Source organism: Amblyraja radiata, chromosome 24 (assembly GCF_010909765.2).
Source record: "Amblyraja radiata isolate CabotCenter1 chromosome 24, sAmbRad1.1.pri, whole genome shotgun sequence".
In the NCBI taxonomy this organism is placed as follows: domain Eukaryota; kingdom Metazoa; phylum Chordata; class Chondrichthyes; order Rajiformes; family Rajidae; genus Amblyraja; species Amblyraja radiata.
In genome coordinates this window covers 15,380,418-15,401,654 of record NC_045979.1, presented here as the reverse complement: position 1 = coordinate 15,401,654, position 21,237 = coordinate 15,380,418, and the positions used below count along the sequence as shown (strand labels likewise).

At 42.3% G+C, this 21,237-nt stretch overlaps 1 protein-coding gene across 1 annotated transcript in view; it reads right to left on the bottom strand.

Moving 5' to 3' along the window:
- lgr6 (leucine rich repeat containing G protein-coupled receptor 6) overlaps window positions 1-20,293 on the bottom strand; it is a 274,970-nt gene extending 254,677 nt beyond the window's left edge. Inside the window, exon 1 of the mRNA XM_033042482.1 lies at window positions 19,941-20,293. Within this exon, the coding sequence (XP_032898373.1) occupies window positions 19,941-20,197 (257 nt within the window). The 5' untranslated portion in view covers window positions 20,198-20,293. The remainder of the gene's footprint in view (window positions 1-19,940) is intronic.
- Between the last annotated feature and the right edge of the window lie 944 nt (window positions 20,294-21,237).

Here is a 21,237-nt window from a genome sequence, read left to right as displayed (position 1 = left end):
GCCTCTGGCGCTATGTCAGCAACTCTACTGCTGCGCCACTGTGCCGCCGTGCTCATTACAGGACTTGCACGTTGCCATACTAAATGGAGGATTCCCCTACTTTGCTTGAAAATATCCCAAACTTGAGGATAACCACATTTGATTGAAGGTCAGGAGCACTAACAAACTACATTTTACAATCATCACAATAATCAGCATTGAAATAAGATAATCAACACTCAACTCCACTTTATTGAAAACGTTCCATGGTTTTATGTTGTTAAGAGGATGACATACTCTTGTACGCACTTTATAAAAAAAACTGGTGGTTCATTCAGTGAGGTGCTGCAAGGGTGGTACGGTGGCACAGCGGTAGAGTTGTTGCCTTACAGAGCCAAAGACCCAGGTTCCAAGTTCAAGTTCAAGTGAGTTTATTGTCATGTGTCCCTGTATAGGACAATGAAATTCTTGCTTTGCTTAAGCACACAGAAAATAGTAGGCATTTACTACAAAACAGATAAATGTGTCCATATACCATGATATAAATATATACACACATGAATAAATAAACTGGTAGTGCAAATAACAGAAAGTGGTTGCTAATAATCAGAGTTTTGTCCGAGCCAGGTTTAATAGCCTGATGGCTGAGGGGAAGTAGCTATTCCTGAACCTGGTTGTTGCAGTCTTCAGGCTCCTGTACCTTCTACCTGAAGGTAGCAGGGAGATGAGTGTGTGGCCAGGATGGTGTGGGTCTTTGATGATACTGCCAGCCTCTTTGAGGCAGCGACTGCGATAACTCCCCTCGATGGAAGGAAGGTCAGAGCCGATGATGGACTGGGCAGTGTTTACTACTTTTTGTAGTCTTTTCCTCTCCAGGGCGCTCAAATTGCCGAACCAAGCCACGATGCAACCGGTCAGCATGCTCTCGACTGTGCACCTGTCAGAGACCTGACTACGGGTGCTGATGGTACAGAGTTTGCACCGGTTTCCACCCACCTCCAAAGACATACAGGTTTGAAGGTTAATCGACTTCAGTAAAATTGTAAGTTGTCCCTAGTGTGTAGAATAGTGCTGGTTGGTGCGGACTCGGTGGGCCGAAGGCCCCGTTTCCTCGCCGTATCTCTAAAGACTAAACACACTCAAGTTTGAGACAATATCTGTACAAATTTGTTCAACTATATGAGCTATGAATTAATTCAAATTCCATAAATTCCTGCCTTTGTCGCAAGTATACGAAGCTATCAATTATATTAATGACATAGGAAGTTGAACGATTCTGTGACTATATACTGTATATGAAGTGAAACAATGTTGAACTGACAACTACTATAATGTAGAATAGACTTGAGGAACTGTAAATTCTGGATTCTATAGCCATTTCATCATCACCCATTTATCACTTCAAATGGACACCTAAAATAGTTCTCAAAATTCCCTTTCTAATTATAGATCCAGATAAGAATCAAGTATAAAACTTTATTTGCCCTCATTAAGAGCTCTCCTCTTACTAAGTTTGTTTACAACTTTAAATATCAATTAACATTACTCTAAGACGGCATGTGGTACATTACTAAATTCAGTGTTCCAAATATTTATAGAGAAACTTGATAAAATTATTTAAAATAAAATATTCATCAGCAGTTTGATCTATCAATACATTCCAAACAGAGGACAAAGAGGGGATTCAAACAAGAGGCCCAATTCTAAAACATGTACTGTGATCTAACAGATAAAATGAGATGCATTATTTGAAAGTGCCACAAAGGAAAGTAAATGTAATTTTTGATAATTATATGCTACTTGGGATAATTGGTTTGGATAAAGCTTTGTATAGAATACTCCTATAAACAACGAGTGTGCTGCTACAACGCTGTGTGGCATTTGTAATGCCAAAAATTATTTAACTACACAGGAAACATAAAGAAAATACTTCAAAGGAAGTCATTTGGATATTCATTATTCAAAGACCACACATGAAACTTTTTCTTGATTATTATTTTCCAAAACATGAAGGCCTAAAAGGAAAATATGGAATATTACAGATTTTTAATCTTTGCGCTGACTATTGTGTGCAGTTCTGGTCACCCCCATTACAGGAAAGATGTGGAGGCATAAGGAGCACAATTTGGTCGTTCAGCCCATCAAGCCTACTCAATCATTCAATCATGGCTGATCTATCTTTCCCTCTCAACCCTATTCTCCTGCCTTCTCGCCACAACCCCTTAATCAATCAAAAATCTATCAATTCCGCAGATTCACCACCCTCTGACTAAAGAAATTCCTCCTCATTTCCTTTCTAGAGGTGCGTCCTATTATTCTGAGGCTATGGCCTCTGGTCCTTCACTCTCCCACTAGTGGAAACATCCTCTCCACATCCACTCTATCCAGGCCTTTCACTATTCGGTAAGTTTCAACGAGGTACCCCCTCATCCTTCTAAACTCCAACTGACTGAATTAGAGAGCATTAGCTATAAGGAGAGATTGGACAAACATGGATTGTTTTCTCTGGAGTGTCAGAGGCTAAGGCGAGAACTGATAGGGGTATCGAGAGGGTGGACAGTCAGAGCCTTTTTCCCAGGATAGAAATGTAAAAGACATGTTACATTTTGCCCACCTCACCTTGAGGCCATGTCTTCTAGAGGGGCAAAATTCAAAGGAGATGCACGGGGCACGTATTTATAGAGAGAGTGTCTAGAACATAGTGTCGGGGTGGTGGTGGAGGCAGATACAAAGTGGTGTTTAAGAACCTTTTTAGATAGACACATAGATATGCAAGGAATGGAGGGAAAGGATTCAAGTGCAGACTGATGAGATTATTTTATCTTGGCATCATATTCGGCATGGACATTGTGGGCAGAAGAGCTTGTTCCTGTGCTGTACTGTTATACGCTGCATGTTCTATGTTCAGAGGTCAAGAAACAAAATCTGTTATTCAGGAGAAGGGAGAGGGAAGCGAATTAGAGCTGTTCCTAATTATTCTTAAATAAAGAAATCATTGTTTGTGGAAGAATAAATTAGAAATTAAATGGCATGTTGTGCCACATCCATCAATGTACCAGAAGATACAATTGCAATTATAAACAAATTATAATTAAAAATGAATGTTCCCATTGAGTGACTGAGACATGGAATAGACTGCCATCTAGTGCATTAAATACTGATTCAGTTAGAATACTGGTTATGGGAGGAGAATTTTTGATCCTGCAAAAGGCCGTGCAACTTGATGAATTGGGATTAAATAAAAGAATTATTTAGACACAAAAAGCTGGAGTAGTCTGAAGAAGCGTCTCGACCCGAAAAGTTACCCATTTCTTCTCTCCAGAGATGCTGCTTGCCCCGCTGAATTACTCCAGCTTTTTGTGCCGATCTTCGGTTTAAACCAGCATCTGCAGTTCTTTCCTACAAATAATTATTTAGATTGGATTCAGAAGTAGGAGCTGGAAGATTGGTAGGTTAAGACTGTGGATTTATCGAGACTTGCATATCACTGTTTGGGGGTTGCTCCTCTCTTGTTCAGCTACATCAAAAGAGGCAGGTGAGGAGCCCGTTTCAATGCTTGCAATTCACCTGGCTGCATAGATGATCGTACACACGCCCAGAAATGACACACTCTTAAATTTGCCAACCCCCCCACCCCCAACACAAAGCTAGGCAAGACAATTGAATACATCAGAAAGTGTTAACACAAAAGTGATGCTGTTGTAAAAGAATACATCACCTTCTTTCACAACAGGTAAAGACTCCCAATCCTGCAAGTCAGACACCTGTGGACAGTCAGAACCTTTGGACAGTCAGAACCTTTTTCCAAGGATAGAAATATCAAATACTGGAGGGCATAATGTTACGGTGAGTGAGACAAAGTTCAAAGGAGAGGTGCAGGGCAAGTTTCTTTATACAAAGGATGGTAAGTACCTGGTACATGCTGCCAGAGGTAGTATGATTGTGGCATTTAAGAGAGTTTTGAAACGATTTATGGATATGCAAGGCACGGAGGGATATAGATATTATGCAGACAGATAAGAGTTGGCTTGGTATCATGTTCGGCACAGACATTGTGGGCCAAGCAGCTTTTGCTCCTGTGTTGTACTGTTGCATATTCAATGTTCTATGGAACAAGCATACTTATGTAGCAACATCAAACAACTGCACTAATCTTCCTTACTGCCTTAGAAGAGATGAAATAGGGTGACTTTGCAGCTAAAGAAATGAGTGTTCGGTTACAATACCAAACAGCAGAATTTGCTTTGCCAGTTTCTCCCCTCCAACCCCAAGAATAGAGTTTGTATCTGCTTCCCTCTGATGCAGACTTGGCAGTGCAAGTGAAGGCTTAGATTATGAATGATATGGAGCACATTTATTATAGGTTATTAACACATCAGCATATGTTTAGCACATGGCAAAGTGCTAAAGTTGATAACAGGTTGCAAGCACCTAAATAAAGGCACACCTTTGAGCTCATTATTGAAGCGATGTTTCTTTTTGTTACGCATGCTTGTGTTTAGTTGCAGTCACAATAAAGAAGGAATTCTCTGATGCAGAGCCAAACCGTATTCTTATCCTGGATTCACAGCAAATCCAAACATTTATCTATCGCTGTCGTGAATCTTAAATATATTTTACCAATTGGATTGTGGATAAAATTCAAAGCACGCAGCTCAGTTTAACTTTGTATGCAATGCACAGAGTCTCAGAACATCAAAGGGAACATCTTCAAAAAGGTCTGCCAGCTTAAAAAAAAAAATCACAGCACAAATTCTTCGGCAAGTTCTGCTCACATGTTTGGTGCATGGCAAAGTACTTGAAACAATCGAATTCAATGGAATGATGGACATTGATTCCCATTATAGGCAGCAAGTGACTTGTGCTAGCAATTCCTGCAAACTACCTGGCAAAGGGAAGTGCAGCTTGCCAACGGTGTGCTCATTAAAAATAAATGAAGCCAGAATTTCCGCATATTGCGAAGTATTGAATGACCTTGATATCTGAAATAATATTTCAAATATAAACCTTTTTTTAAGACTGATTTGTCTCAAAGTATTACTTTTCAAAGATTAATTGTAAATAAAAACCCTGTTTAATTAAATATTATGGTTTAAACCAAGACAGACAAGCTGTTATGCTGTAGAGGCAAGGAACTACAGATGCTGGTTAAAACACAAAAGGACACACAGTGCTGGAGTAACTCGCCAGGTCAGGTAGCATCTCTGGAGAGTGTGGATAGGGGACCCATCTAAAGAGATCAGCCAGTCTGAAGATGGGCCCCGACCAGAAACATCACCTCTCCATGTTCCCCAGAGATGTCGCCTGACGTACCGTTACTCCAGCATTTTGTGCCCTTTCAAACCATCAATCTGTATTGTTACAAGGCAGGTTTTTCTTGTTTTATAATTAAATTGCATAATTTCACTGATATCCAACAAAAATCATCACTCTGACTCCCCCTATCCCATTCTCACAACCCAAAAGAGTGACTCCTGATTTCCTAAACATGAGCAATACCAGTGTTAAAAATACCTTCTATTTTGTTGACAACTGATCACTGAATTTGATCCACCCACTAATCTGGGTGTATGCCAGACTTGCTGATTCCAATCCAAACATTAATAATGGTAGAGCAAGATGATCTTATCAGTCACATGTTAGATTTATAAAAATGTTAAACCTCACTCTGACACACCTGTATTTCCCAGCAATGAAGACGCTATTTTTTACCAAAAAGTAAGGCACGAAAATTTAGCTGCGTCTTGGAGGCCGAAAGTTTAGATTGTTAGCCATGAAAGATAGACTTGGCTTTCACTCAGCACAGCAACATCAAGAATGATGTGGCACGGAGCCACCGCATTGTAGCCATCTCTGCGCCTTCTGCCGGCCCGGTCACCTCTGGCAGTGGTCTCTGTCTGAACACCTCAATCCTGCCGCTCGCCGGCCTAGCTCATGTCAGCCGCTTCCTGCAAATCCTTAAATTCCGACTGCCGCTGAGAGCAGGACATGGCCTCACTTGCTGCGCTGAGTGACACTGCATGGCATTCATTGCCCGGTCCGTGTCTTTCAATGTAAATTTGCATGGGGACATGCTTTGGAGGTTGTCGGTCAAGTGAGAATAACAGAGAGAATAAGAATGCTGCTGGCTTGTCAACAGACGCGCACAAGAGCAGTTAGCATTAGTTTTGAAATTCTCGTTATTCCTATTTTTGACCTGACTTGGAGACCGTACAGTGAGAGGACCAGCTCAAGAGCAAAGATCATAGAGCAGAGCAGGTCAGCGGGCGATGGATAACAGGACAGCGGGTGGTGGAACTTACTCCTGTGTCAGCGTGAGTAACCTCAATTGGTCCCTTGAACTAGTATTGTCATTCATTAAGATCATAACTGATTCAACTTGTCCCGGTGTGCTCCCGTTTTCCCCCACCATCTCTCCACCTGCCGTCACCCCCCCACCCATTCAGTCATTCAGAATGGAGGAGATCTGGAAGCCTTGGGCAAATTGAATTGGTACTTTATTTATTTTTTTATTTTATTTTTTTGAGCCTGAGTAATTATGTCCCGCCAACCTTTTTTCAAAATTTAGCAACTCAAAATTGGGGTGCGTCGTCAATTCCAGGAATTACGGTACTAAAGAAAGATTGTAATGGATGTTTATACATGGTCATGACTATACAAAGCCAATTACACTTCATCAACTCTTCATTATTCACGAAGCTATGTGGACGATGTTGTCAACCAATTGTGTTTTAAAACTATTTACCAATACTCCTGGAACTAATGTTCAGCTTGAGTTCGTCTGGTTCCAAGCCACCTTGCAGCTTTGCTCCAAAACAATGGAAAAACAGGAAAATCAAACTACTGGAGGAACTTAGCAGGCCAGGCAGCATTTGTGGAGGGAAATGGACAGATAATGTTTTGGGTCCGAAGTCTGAAGAAGGGTCCAGACCTGAAACATCACCTTATTGTTTATTTCTGAACACACATTTGGTCTTTTGCCTAAGATTAGCAATGTTACAAAATTTTGAGATTTTAAAAATCAAGTCTGCAATTTATCCCATCAGATAAAGCATAAAAAGAAGTTTAATTTGACACCCAATTCACTTTCATATCTTCAGTATTAAAAGAGTTATGGCCATTTTCATACTCAGAAATTAGCATCTTGTTCCCTATTGCTTTTCCATTGACTTAATACAAAAGCTGTGATCGAAGACAGTCAAAAGCCCATAACCTTCTTAAAAATCAAGAGAACTGAATGAAATTTTCAGTTATTATAGATTGAAGCATTCTGAAACAAATATAAAACATCTTACTTGGATGACCTGAAATTAAAGCATATAATTAGTTAATTACCTAATTGTAGTTAATTACAAAATTGACCGTTGTGACGGAAATAGTAATAAATATCCAGACGAAAGTTTAAAAATGTGATATTCTCAAGATCAGAACTTTAATATTATTGTAGTATATGCTGTAAATCCGTAACTGATAAGTAAATAAATTACAATTTCTACCAATAGACCAAGTCGTTATGGAGAAGATCAGTTGCTAGCTGGTACATTGGCATATCATAATCAGTAGCATCATCATACTCCTCAGATTGTAACCAATAAGCAATTCTGTACACCTTGTTTTTCTTCAACTTTTCAATATTGGCATTGTAAACTACAAGTTTTTGTTCTTCAAACCACGCATGACATGCCTTTCTACCCACTACTTTCCCATTAAGAATGTCCTGTAGATTCCATTTCTTAAGAAAAGGATATATTTTTTTAAATAGCCTAAGTATCCAAATAACAAACTAGTCCCATTCACACAAGAATTCACAATATAACATGATTTTTAAATCTCACTGTCATTAATTTATATGCCAGATGGAAGGAATTTGGGGTTTAATTCCCATAAATTACTCTAGAAACATTAGAATTAGATCCTTTATTTGTCATTCAGACCTTACGGTCTGAACGAAATGTCGTTACCTGCAGCCATACATACAATAATAAACAACAGAACAGACAGTAAACACAAATTAACATCCAACACAGTGAGTCCACCAAGCACCTCCTCACTGTGATGGAGGCAAAAATCTTAGGGCTGCTGTCTCTTCCCTCCTCTTCTCCCTCTGCGCAGCTGTTGACGATGTCGTTCACTGGCCCGCAGCCGAACCCCGAACTCAGGCCGCTGCCGCCAGAACGCCGTCTCAGCCACCAGAGCACCGTTCCAGCCCCGAGCCGGGTCGCCCTCACGTGAGTGCCGTTCCACCCTCAAGCCAGGCCGCATTCACGGGAGCGTCTCAGCCCCGCGCCAGGCCGCCCTCATGGGAGCGCCGTTGCCCTCGAGCCGGGCCGCCCTCACAGGAGCGTCTCAGCCCCTCACGGGAGCGCCGTTACCCTCGAGCTGGGCCGCCCTCACGGGAGCGCCGTTACCCTCGAGCCGGGCCGCCCTCACGGGAGCGAGCCCAGGGCGAGTCCTGACAGGCTCTGCCTCTGGAGCCTCGAGGTCGCCAGCTCCGCCATTAGGCCTCAGCGCAGACGGAGGCAGAGAAGGGGGATACGACAAGAAAGTTGCATTCCCCCGAAGGGAGAGACAGAAAGCCCCGTTTCAACCCCCCCCCCCCCCACCCCACACATAACACAAACCTAAAAACCAAAAACTTAACTAAACAAGACGAAAAATACAACACAAAAAAAGTAAAAACAAACGGACTGCAGGCGAGCCGCAGCCGTTCACCAGCGCCGCCACTTCCGGAAGTGGCGGCGCTGGGGCTGAGATGATATAATCAAAATTGTTTTTTTTTTGCACTATCACATGGGACTAAAAGTGATATTTAGTATAATAATAATGACTATGGATTGACAATAACACAAAATATAGAGGATTTAGATGCTCTAATGACATGATTGTCCAAAAAAAAGAGCATTTAAATCATCTTGCGAGTGGGTTTTTCTGGAACGCGATCGATTGGAACGTTGCATTTGCGGTGAATTTGAACCCCATATCGGCAGTTAAAACGCTGCCGGTTCCTATGGGGCCCAAATCACATTTTTGCAACGTAAAATTAAATTAAAGCCATCCCAAGGAGCATGTTTATATGTAAAATATACGACTTACCCTTTGATTTGTCCCGTTCTTGCGATCCGTCACGTTGTAGGCGTTGAGGACATTAGAAGCCGCTTTTTATTTTAATCAAATTATTAAATTGTCTCGCGAATAAAAAATAAAAAATAAATTAAAAAATCGGGAACAGAAGTAGGATCGATTATTCTTCAGCAGCTAGCAGCCCGAAGAAATCCACCTCTGACAGGCAGGAGAAAACGGGATTTTAATCCCGCCCCCCCCCCGCCAAAGTCGCGCACACTACCAGTGGCAGAACTGCAGCGCTAATGAAGGTAAGTTTTGTAACAGCGCCACTAAGATAGCCACAAAATGCTGGACTAACTCAGTGGGTCAGGCAGCATCTCTGGAGAAAAGGAATAGGAGACGTTTCGGGCCAAAATCCTTCTTCAGCCTGAGAGTCAGGGGAGAAGGAAACCAGAGGTATGAAAAGGTAGAAAGAACAAATGAATCAAAGGTATGGAAAGAACAAATCAAAGCCAGCAACGATGATCAACGAAAGCTGGAGTCCACAATGGTCCATTGTTGGCTGTGGAGAAGGTGATAATGAGTGGATACAAGCAGTGAAATTAAGCAGGCCAACCAAGCAGAAAAGGTTGGATGACTAGCATGGGTGAGCTACGGAGATGGAGGGAAGGCAAGGGTTGCTTGAAATTAGAGAAATCAATATTCATACTATTGGGTTGCAAGATGCCCAAGCAAAATATGAATATGTCTATTTCCCTCCATAGATGCTGCCTGACCCACTGAGTTCTTCTAGCTGTTATTTTTGCTCAAAATTTCAGCATTTGCAGTCTCCTTTGTCTACACTGGAAAATGAACTGAGTTTCAGAGGGGAGGTGAGAGCAATTGGACAACATTGAGTTAAGCAATTAATTACATCTGCCTATGAGGGGAGAGTCTTTTCTACAACAGGAGTTATCACTAGCACAATGAAAGAGGAGTATGTTTGGTTTAGTCATCAAATGCCCAGAACATTGCTGCAGGAGTGCAAGGGAAGAATGCCCCAGGATCAATCTTCATCAATGAACTTTTCCGCACATGTAAACAGAGTGGGTATGTTTACTGATGTGTGTGAATTATTACATTTCGAGTTTGAGTTTAGTATATTGTTACATGTATCGAGGTGCAGTGAAAAGCTTTTGTTGCATGCTAACCAGTCAGCAGAAAGACAATGCATGTTTACAATCAAGCCATCCACGGTGTACTGATACATGATAAAGGGAAAAACATGAATAATGTTTAGTGCAAGATAAAGTCCAATCAAAGATAGTCCGAGGGCCTCCAATGAGGTAGATTGTAGCTCAGAACAGCTCTTTGGTTGTTAGTAAGATGGTTCAATTGCCTGGTAACAGCTGGGAAGAAACTATTCCTGAATCTGGAGATGTGCGTTTTCACACTTCTATACCTTTGGCCAATGGGAGAGGGGAGAAGGAGTAACCGCCGGGGTGTGACTTGTCCTTGATTATGCTGGTGGCCTTGCGGAGGCAGCGTTAATTGTAGATGGAGTCAATGGAAGGGAGGTTGGTTTGTGTGATGGTCTGGGCTATGTCCACAACTCAGCAATTGCTTGTAGTCTTGGATGGAGCTGTTCCCAAACCATGCTGTGATGCTTCCCAATAAAATGCTTTCTACAGGACATCTATTCAAATATTAAAACAGTTTTGAACAATATTCAAGCGGGGCTGATAAATAGGAACTAACATTCAAGTGGCAGTGGATGGTCAGCTCCAACTTGGGAGAGCAGAACAACTTGCCCTTGACCTTTGCATCATATTCATGTATTTAAACGGATGGAGAGAGAGGCCACTTCCTCAAACATGTCTATGCCAGCTTCCAGGGGCGAAATCTTGTTAGTTCTCCTAAAATAGATAAAGTACTAGAGTAACTCAGCACTTTAGGCAGCAGCACTGGAGAAAAAGGATGGGTGACATTTAGGGTCTGGACCTTTCTTCAGTCTGAAAACAAGAGTCTATCTTTGGTATAAACTGGTTCTTTGTTTCTACATTTCCACACATTCTCCTTCTCTCTATTTCCTTACATCCCTGGAATTTATTTATCTCTCATACACGCCCATGATAGAGTGGCAGAATGATGCAGGTAGTAGAGCTACTGACCACAGTGCCAGAGAGTCAGATTCCATCTTGACCTCAGGTGCTGTCAGAATGGTGGGGGGGGGGAGAGAAAAAGAAAGGAAGAGGAGGAGACAGTGGGCTGAGGGAGAGCTGAGAAGGGGAAGAGAAAGTAAGGACTACCTGAAATTTAGAGAAGTCAATATTCATATCGCTGGGGTGCAAATTGCCCAAGCGAAATATGAGGTGCTGCTCCTCCAATTTATGGCGGTCCTCACTCTGGCCATGGAGGAGGCCGAGGACAGAAAGGTCGGATTTGGAATGGGAGGGGGAGTTGAAGTGCTGAGCCACCGGGAGATCAGGTTGGTTATTGCGAACCGAGCAGAGGTCTACGGCGAAGCGATCGCCAGGCCTATGCTTGGTCTCACCGATGTAGAGCAGCCGACATCTAGAGCAACGGATGCAATAGATGAGGTTGGAGGAGGTGCAGGTGAACCTCTGCCGCACCTGGAAAGACTGCTTGGGTCCTTGAATGGAGTCAAGGGGGCAGGTAAAGCGACAAGTGTAGCATTTCTTGCGGTTGCAAGGGAAATTAATTACCAGCATGTCTTAGGGATGCAGGAGGGAACCAGAGCACCCAGAAGAAATTAATGCAGTCACAGAGATAGTGGGCAAATTCTGCACAGCCAACACAAGGTCAATTCAATGATTCAATTATACTTTTTTGTCACATGTACCTAGGTACAGTGAAATGCTTTGTTTTGCACACAAGCCAGTAAGATCATGCAGCAGACCTCACCCAAGCAGTACACAAGCATTTAACCCAGGTACCTGGAGCTAAGATGCAGCAGCAATAACAGCTACATTGCCCTTTACTAGCATTATCACTGTCAAATCACTTCCTTTCAATCATCTTGGGATCATCGGTAGCCAAAACACGCTAACACTGGTTACAAAGCAAATCAATGGCAGGGCACTCAGTATGAATGACATGCGGTCGGACACTCCCAATGCTTTCTTTCACTTACAAGATACAGTATAAAGCCCATGATGAAATATTCTCAACTCGCTTGGATGAATGCATCCCAAACAATCTTTGAGCATCTCACTGTAATCCAGGACAAAACATTTTGCTTGATTGGCAGCTCATCCGACACAAACATTCATTCAAAATGCTGGAATAAATGGGTGACGTTTCAGGTCAAGGCCCTTCCTCAGACTGAAGAAGGGTCTCAACCAGAAAAGTCACCCATTCCTTCTCTCCAGAGATGCTGCCTGTCCCGCTGAGTTACTCCAGCATTTTGGGTCTATCTTGGGTTTAAACCAGCATCTGCAGTTCCTTCCTACACAAATATTAATTCCCTGCCACTTGTTCACTGAGACTGCAGATCTACAAGACGTACCGCAGAATAATTTGCCCAGGTTTATTTAAGTACACTTCATGAATCCTCAACCTCAAATTCTTCAAAAACACCACGTATAGCCTCACTGGCTGTGCAAACTCCCTTCTGAATCACACAATAATTTGGACATATATCAAAAAACCTTCACTGTTGCCGAGTCAAAATTCTAATAATAGCACTGTGGTAGAACCTTCACCAAATGTACAAGTTCATAAATTCATGTCATAGGAGCAGAATTAGGCCATTTGCCTCATCAAGTCTACTCTGCCATTCAATCATGGTAGACCTATCTTTCCCTTTCAACCCCATTCTCATGCCTTATCCCCATAACCCCAGACATCCTTACTAATTAAGAATCTGTCAATCTCCTTAAAAATATCCATTGACTTGGCATCAACAGCCTTCTGTAAAAATTAATTCCACTGATTCACCACCCTCCGAATAAATAAATTCTTCCTCGTCTCCTTTCTAAAGGTATGTCCATTTATTCTGAGGCTATGACTATTGCCATGGTTCAAGAAGAGAACACATTACCCTCTGCTCAAGGGCAATCAGGCATGGACATTAATGACTACATTTTCAGCCTAGGTAAACCACATGACTGATTGAGGGACAATGTGAAAATGATATCGTGGAAGACCACCTCCTCCGTTGCTCAACCCGACTCAGACTCTCAGGTCTTCTAATTTTAGTAACAATTGGCTTTGATGCAAACGCTAGATCAATGAACTTCAATACCATCTACAGATGGTACCTAGTGCGCAACATAATGTTGTCGACTGGGTTCAACAATAACGAAGAGATGATGTAGAGGAAAGATAGAGAATCTTGCATCATGGTGTCAGGTCAACAACCTAGCCCTTAATGTCAGCAAGATGAGAGTTGTTTGTAGATCTAAGGAAGTGAGTGGGTGTCCTCCTCAACAAAGTTGCTATAGTGATGGTCAATGGCTTCACGTTCTCAGGCATTCATATCATCAGCAACCTAATTTGATCAAAAAAGTCTCAGCTTATTTACATTCATATATATCCGATAAGATTTGACATGTTCATGAGGATTCTCTTGAACCTCCAAAGGTACATAGAAACATAGAAAATAGGTGCAGGAGTAGGCCATTCGGCCCTTCGAGCCTGCACCGCCATTTGATATGATCATGGCTGATCATCCAACTCAGTATCCCATCCCTGCCTTCTCTGCATACCCCCTGATCCCTTTAGCCACAAGGGCCACATCTAACTCCCTCTTAAATATAGCCAATGAACTGGCCTCAACTACCTTGTGTGGCAGAGAATTCCACAGATTCACCACTCTCTGTGTAAAAAATGATTTTCTCATCTCGGTTGCGCACTAGGTACCATACACTGTAGAACACACTCTGACAGGATGCATCTCAGCCTAGTATGGGAACTGCTCTGGTCATGAACAACTGAACCTTCAGAGAGTGGAGAACACTAATGCCACCATTCCCTTTTATCTTTTCTAATTTCTGAGAGAAGATATGGGAGCTTGAAACCTTAGATATCCAGACTTAGGAAAAACATATTGTTCACTGCTATCTCTTTCATACCTCCTTCCCAGATATCTTGCCATGTACTCTTACTCTGAATCTATCTCAGTTATTCCATAATTGAACTTTTTTTGCACTATTTGGATTTGCATTTCAATCTTGCATCATTCTACTGTTTTGCACGTATTGTGTAGTTATTAGTGGATTTATCATTACTATTTGTGCACTGTTAACTCTGGCAGCTTCATGGAATACTATTGCACCTTAGTGTATAATGACAAGAATCTAAATCACAATGTAATGTTTGTTAGTAGATAATAATTGCATCCTATGGTTGCTAAAGATACATTTAGACAATTATTTTGACATGTGATCATCTTGGTTTTAATTAGTGCTTGTTAATTGGGCAAATATGCGATTAATTGAACTGTTCTTTGGGAGATGAAAGGGGCTTGTAATACCTCACACGTTTACCACATCAGGAATGATCTACTCGGACAGGGATGGATGTGGGGGGGGGCGTTGCCATATTTCTGATAAACCGTAACACGTAATTAACCAGAAACGCCCGTTGGAACAATACTGCCCAGTAGGTTATCGGTATTTGTTTTAGAGCACAATATGTGATCATTAAGGACTCTTTGCCATTTCAGTGTAATATTTTGAAAGTTGATAGTTTGGAACAAATCAGTCTAATAAAAACGAGAAACGCTAGGAACTGTAGATGCGGGGATCTTGATCAAAACACAAAGTGTTGGAGGGTCTCTATTTTGAATTTGTAATTTTAAATCTCCTGTAGTTTGCTAGTTCAAGTCATCTTGATTCATTTTTTAATCTTTCAAACTTTTATATTAAATTTCAAACACAAAGTGCTGGAAGAACTCAACGAGTCAAGCAACATCTGTGGAGGAAATGGATAGACGACGTTTCGGGTCAAAGTAAAGATCCCGAAAGGTCGTCTGTCCATTCCCTCCACAGATGCTGCCTGACCCACTGAATTCTTCCAGCACTTTGTGTTTGGAATTTAATATTAAAGTTTTGCATTTGAACGATTAAAAAAATCAAGATTAATTTAACTTGCAACGTACACGATATTCGGATTTCGATTTAAAATTACAAACTCAAAATATAGACCCTAAAAGATTTGGAGATGCAGGTTTAAACCAACGTGCTGGAGTAACTCAGCGGATCAGGCAGCACCTCTGGAAGATAAGGATAGGTGACGGTTTGGATCGGGACCAGACCCATAAAAAGGCTTCAGATCTCAAAGACTTGTTGTAAATGAAAATGTACATATGCACAGGTGATCGAGGCTACGTCGGTGCCTGAAGCCGAAAGCGACTGATTGATAAGATGTGCGTGTGGTACTGCTGTCTGTACACTTCCTGGAATTTCAAAGTGTATTCTCAAATATAAATTACAGCTATACAGCTTTACTGATCTTCCCAGGCTAGAGTCTAGCCTTCTGATAGCCGCGGGCAGATATATTCGCTTCCGTGCAGAAACGCAGTAAATGTTTATTTAGTATGTAAATCGACGAGGCCGTCGTGTAAAAAGTGTAAGCATGAATGAGAAAGTTATAGATCCTTGTCAGTCTGAATGCACTGATATAGAATCTAAACTCTGTCTTTTGTCCTGCTGCGGAGAAACGACGCTTTGACATAATCACTTAAGAGCATAATTGTTCCGTTTTAACTGTATAGTATCCGTCTAATTGTCGCTGGCGCACAATGAATTGTGAAATCTTTAGCTTATGCTTGTTTTGGGGGCTAGTCCCCATCAATTTTCTCTTCAGCATATAAAAGTCACTCTGACACAAGTTAATCTTCGTCTCATCTGTCCACAAGACCTTTTTCCAGAACTGTGGTTGCTCTTTTAAGTACTGATTGGCAAACTATAACCTGACCATGCTATTTTTGCAGCTGACCAGTGGTTTGCATCTTGCATTGCAGCCTCTGTATTTCTGCTCATGAAGTCTTCTGCGGACAGTTGTCATTGACAAATCCCCACCTGAGTCCTGAAGAGTGTTTCTGAACTGTCGGACAGGTGTTTGGGGATTTTTCTTTATTATAGAGAGAATTCTTCTGTCATTAGCTGTGGAGGTCTTCCTTGGTCTGCCAGTCCCTTTGCGATTAGTAAGCTTACCAGTGCTCTCTTTCTTCTTAATGGTGTTCCAAACAGTTGATTTTGGTAAGCCTAATGCTTGGCTGATGTCTCTAACAGTTTTATTCGTGTTTATCTCTCATAATGGCTTATTTGACTTTCATAGGCACAACTTTGGTCCTCATGTTGATAAACAGCACTAAAAGTTTCGAAAGGTGATGGAAAGACTGGAGGAAAGACTAGGTGCTGAGAGCTCTCTTATACCCGCATTAAGGAGGCAATTAAACACACCTGAGCAATTACAAACGCCTGTGAAGCCATGTGTCCCAGACATTATGGTGCCCTGAAATGGGGGGGACTATGCAGCTGTAATTTCGACGCGGTGAAACCAAAATCTATAAAAATGGCCTTTAATAAAATCTGACAATGCGCACTTTAACCACATGTGATTTTTTTTCTATTACAAATCTCAAATTGTGGAACACTGGGGCAAATAAATAAATGATGGGTCTTTGGCCTAAACATTATGGAGGGCACTGTAGTTGTATGGGGAAAATAAAAAGCAAAATTCATCGCGTTTCCACGCTGCATCTAAGGAAGTTAAAGTTGTTCTGTTAATTACTTGATGAAACGTTAGACTTCCGGACCCGAGATCTCTTCCTGGCAGGTGATATCGCTGAACGTATGTACCCCTGCTTGCTATTTCCATTCGTTAATCTTTAGTCGCTTTAATTTGTTCGGGATGCCTCATACTTTTGATCAACCGGCTGTTAAGAGGAAGTTAGGATGAAACTGCACCTCACAGGCAACCAGTAAAATATGTTCTCTAAGACCATCTGTAGGCAGGCCAGAAGAGTATATTCGCGTCTGAAGAAGGGTTTCGGCCCGAAACGTCGCCTATTTCCTTCGCTCCATAGATACTGCTGCACCCGCTGAGTTTCCCCAGCAATTTTGTGTATTCGCGTCTTAAGTTGCTTGGGTAAGTTCACTGGAATTTAGAAGAATGAGAGGGGATCTTATAGAAACATATAACATTCTTAAAGGATTGGACAGGCTAGATGTAGGAAAAATGGTCCCGATGTTGGGAGAGTTCAGAACCAGAGGTCATAGTTTAAGATTAAAGGGTGGGCCATTTAGGACTGAGATGAGGAAAACGCTTTGCACCCAGAGAGCTGTGAATCTGTGGTATTCTCTGCCACAGAAGGCATTGGGGGCCAATTCACTGGATGTTTCCAAGAGTTAATACGGATATCGCACTGGCCACTACGTGCATATAATGTTGCAATCTTCAACCACAAGTGTACAAGTCACTCTTGGAGAAATTCAAACTTGCTTGAATTTTCTCCCGAGTCACCAAGTTACACGAGTACCTGCCGTTAGCGCCACGGTGGTCCACGGTGGTCCACGAATGCCGTACGGTTATCGCACGAGGTTCCCACGATGTTCAACTCTGGTTAACTCTTGCGTCAAGTCGCCCCGTGAGAAAGCGCTATTAGAGTTAGCTCTTAGTGCTAAAGGAATCAGGGGATATGGGGAAAAAGCAGGAACGGGGTACGGATTTTCGATGATTAGCCATGTCATATTGAATGGCGGTGCTAGCTCGAAGGGCCGAATGGCCTAATCCTGCATCTATTTTCTATGGTTCTATGTTTTTGCACATAAGCTAGCGCCCGGCCGATGTAGACGTAGACTAGAAAGTAGACAGCCCCAAAATGCTGGTGTAACTCATCGAGACAGGCAGCATCTCTGGAGAGAAGGAACGGGTGAGGTTTCGGGTCGAGACGGATCTGAAGAAGGGTCTCCAACCGAAACGTCACCCGTTCCTTCTCTCCAGAGATGCTGCCTGTCCCGGTGAGTTACTCCAGCATTTGATGTTCATCTTCGGCGTAAACCAACATCTACAGTTCCTTCCTACATTAGATTAGAACGTAACTGGGTTCAAAGAGATGGAAACATATCCAGTTCAATTACAAAGGCACGTTTGAAGCACATTTCTCGTCACGATGTGATCCGTTTTTCGACGCCAGAGACCCAGTTAGATCCTGACCTCGGGTGCTGTCTGTGTGGTGTTTACACGTTCTCCCTGTGACCGCCGGGTGCTCTGGTTTCCTCCCACATACCAAAGGCGTGCAGGTTAACCCGCCTCGGTCAATTGACCTCAGTGTGTAGGGAGTGAATGAGCAAGATGGATAACGTCGAACTGGTGTGAACAGGTGACGGATAGTCGGCGTAGACCTGGTGGGCCAAAGGGCCTGTTTCCATACTGTGTGGTTCAATCAATTCATGTGATTTAACTGTTAGTGAAAATAACAACGTCAAGAAGACAGGCCCTCGAGTAAAATTGGGAGGATCACTCTCAATATACGTTTGGGATATAGATCACTGTTTACAAGTTATGCAAAGAGCCGGATTAATATTCCTGGCAGGTGCAGCGTTAATGCACATTTATAAAAGCGTTCTGATGCGCCGTGTATTACCGAGCTTGTCAGTGCGTTGCTGCGGCGTGTTTGTCTTTCATATAAAGTTTCAGCTATTTAAAATTCTAAGCACAGGGCGGAAATTATCCTCCTTTCCCTTTTAACCAACCGACGGAAGCAAGTAATTACTTTTTTTTGGATACCATTTATTTTCTGGCGTTTGCCTTCGTGACAATGAGGCAAGTGATGTACACTTTAATTTTAACAGGAATCTGCTTTGTGGCAACAAGCGACCACGACTGTGATGTTATTCCACTGTGCAAAGGGTCCATCAGTATATCGCGTTCAGACAAGGGAGAATCTCTCACTAAATCTCCCAGCAATTCTGCGAGCTGAGAGCTACACATACAGGGATCGCATCCCTTCAATACCCTGAACGAGAGCATACGTTATCTGACATGTTCTCGAGTTACTCCAGCATTTTGTGTCTATCTTCAGTGTAAACCCGCGTCTGCAGTTCCTTCCTACACATGTTATTTACACACCTTCCTCCAGAACAGTTATTGACCGACTGTCAATAACTTCAGTCAAGGAAACTTTGTGGCTCAGGTATTCAATACTGATTTTAATGAACGTCAGATATATACGCGAAATAAAACCATGCGGATCATATGAGAGGGCGTCTGAGCCCTTCGTTAGCTGATGGCTCCGATACGATGGTTTTGATCAAAACCTATATGAGTTGCTTGCGACACGTTATATTTGCAATTCTACTTGATATGCTAACTAGAGAGGAAAAAAATAAAAGCATAAAACAAGCCAGTCAGCCCACAATCTTAGTTCTTATTTTTTAAAAGAGTCATCCAAATTGTTGCCCCATCCACCTCTTTGCCGCATACCTCTGTACCAGCGCGTTCAATTATCACCTTGTAACACACTATTATTCAACCTGCTTATATCCTCGAATCGGTCAGTGCATTATATCACTGTGATATATTTGTGCATTCATTCACACGTACGCCATCATTAAACCTCATGGCTTGATTATTATCCTTATATTAGGTACATCACGCCGCCGTCTATATTTTGTAACCTCTCTGAACTCAGCGTGCTTTTGTTGAAGTTATGATTAACGTATTGCGGAATAGCTGTCGATTAAACACAAAACAAGCAGCACCTCTCAATTCGCGTTTGTCAACTTGGTAAAATTGGACAGCTATTTTCCCCGACGTGCTACGGGATTTTTTTCATCAAGATCTCCGCTGGAGCAGTGAGATAAGAGTGAAACCGACTGGGGAGGTGGGATAAGAGTGAAATGCGCACGTTGACTGAGAAATAGTTGGACACCGGCGCGTGTACTTACAGGTAAGAAGTCAATGGGCTTAGGTTGTCCGGCACGGTTGCAAGCCCGAGTTCTGAGCAATCGACCCACAGCAGAATGCCATCTTCCTCGCAGTGGCACAGAGGTGGGCACGAAGGGCTGGCCAGTGCCTGACTAGAGCATTCATAGCGAAGGGCACTGAGGACGAGCAGCGAGCACAACAAGAACATTCTCCTTGTGGTCTGATGGCAGCCAGCGTGCGTTGGGTCTGTGCGGATGTCAGTTTCAGCAACACACATTTGTGGGTGTTAATCTCAGCAAAATTTCACTTCTCCTCTCTTTCCCACTGCATTTACCTATTGCAGCACAAGGCAAACACACGTTTGTCTTATTGGCTGGCGTCGCGGACTGAAGTTGATGATTGATCGTCAAGGGCGGAGTTACAATTTCTTCAGCACATTCCCGATAGGGTTGCCTCGCAAATACTTAATTTATAGTTAAGCTCCAACATTTCATTTTCCCTCATGCACCCTCCAAAAAAAAATCTGTCATCATTTAAATCAGTTCCAGTCTCCCAAATTGCTGACTCCATTGTATATGTTCACTGAAAAGAATTAAAAATGGGTTATTCCTCTGCATTATTTTATTCTAAGTGAGAGATTGGATAATTAGCTTTAGATTATTATTGGGGAATTTCTTCTCAATTGAGAGCACGAGCACAAAAGGCTTGGTCTGTAGCGATTACACAGTTACAGTCCACAGATACAAAACTGTACAGCGAAAAATAACCAAGTTAAACATTAATCCTGCGAATGAATGTGGTTACAAACTGTACGATTCTATTGGTGTAGTATCGCCCGAAAGGCGCCAAATCACAAATACTGTAATAGTTAACAGTCAGCCAACTTTTATGAAACGATTGGGTTTAGAAACATGTGCAATTTGTCGCTGCTAATAAACCTATCGCCAGCATTGAATTCTCAGCTGGAAATGTCAGGACTGATCAGAATGGGTAAGTCGATGTCAAAGTTCTGCGTCCTGTGTTTTCAGGTCAAATAAATCTGAAGTAATTGCATAGATTCAAAAACCGCACGTTTCTCTCTCTCTCTCCCCCCCCCACCCCACTCCCTCCCCAATAAACTTAATACAAATTCTATTGAAGCGTGCAAGGTTTGAAACAATGAAATGGAGAGCAGCCTTTCACAACTAAGTGGTATTGGCGCCTGGTTAATTATAGAGCACAAGGATATCGAATAGTGACCAAAACCACAGGCACACACACACAAACATCTATGTCCTCCCACAGTCTTGTTCCCCGTCGATGTATCTACACCCGTTT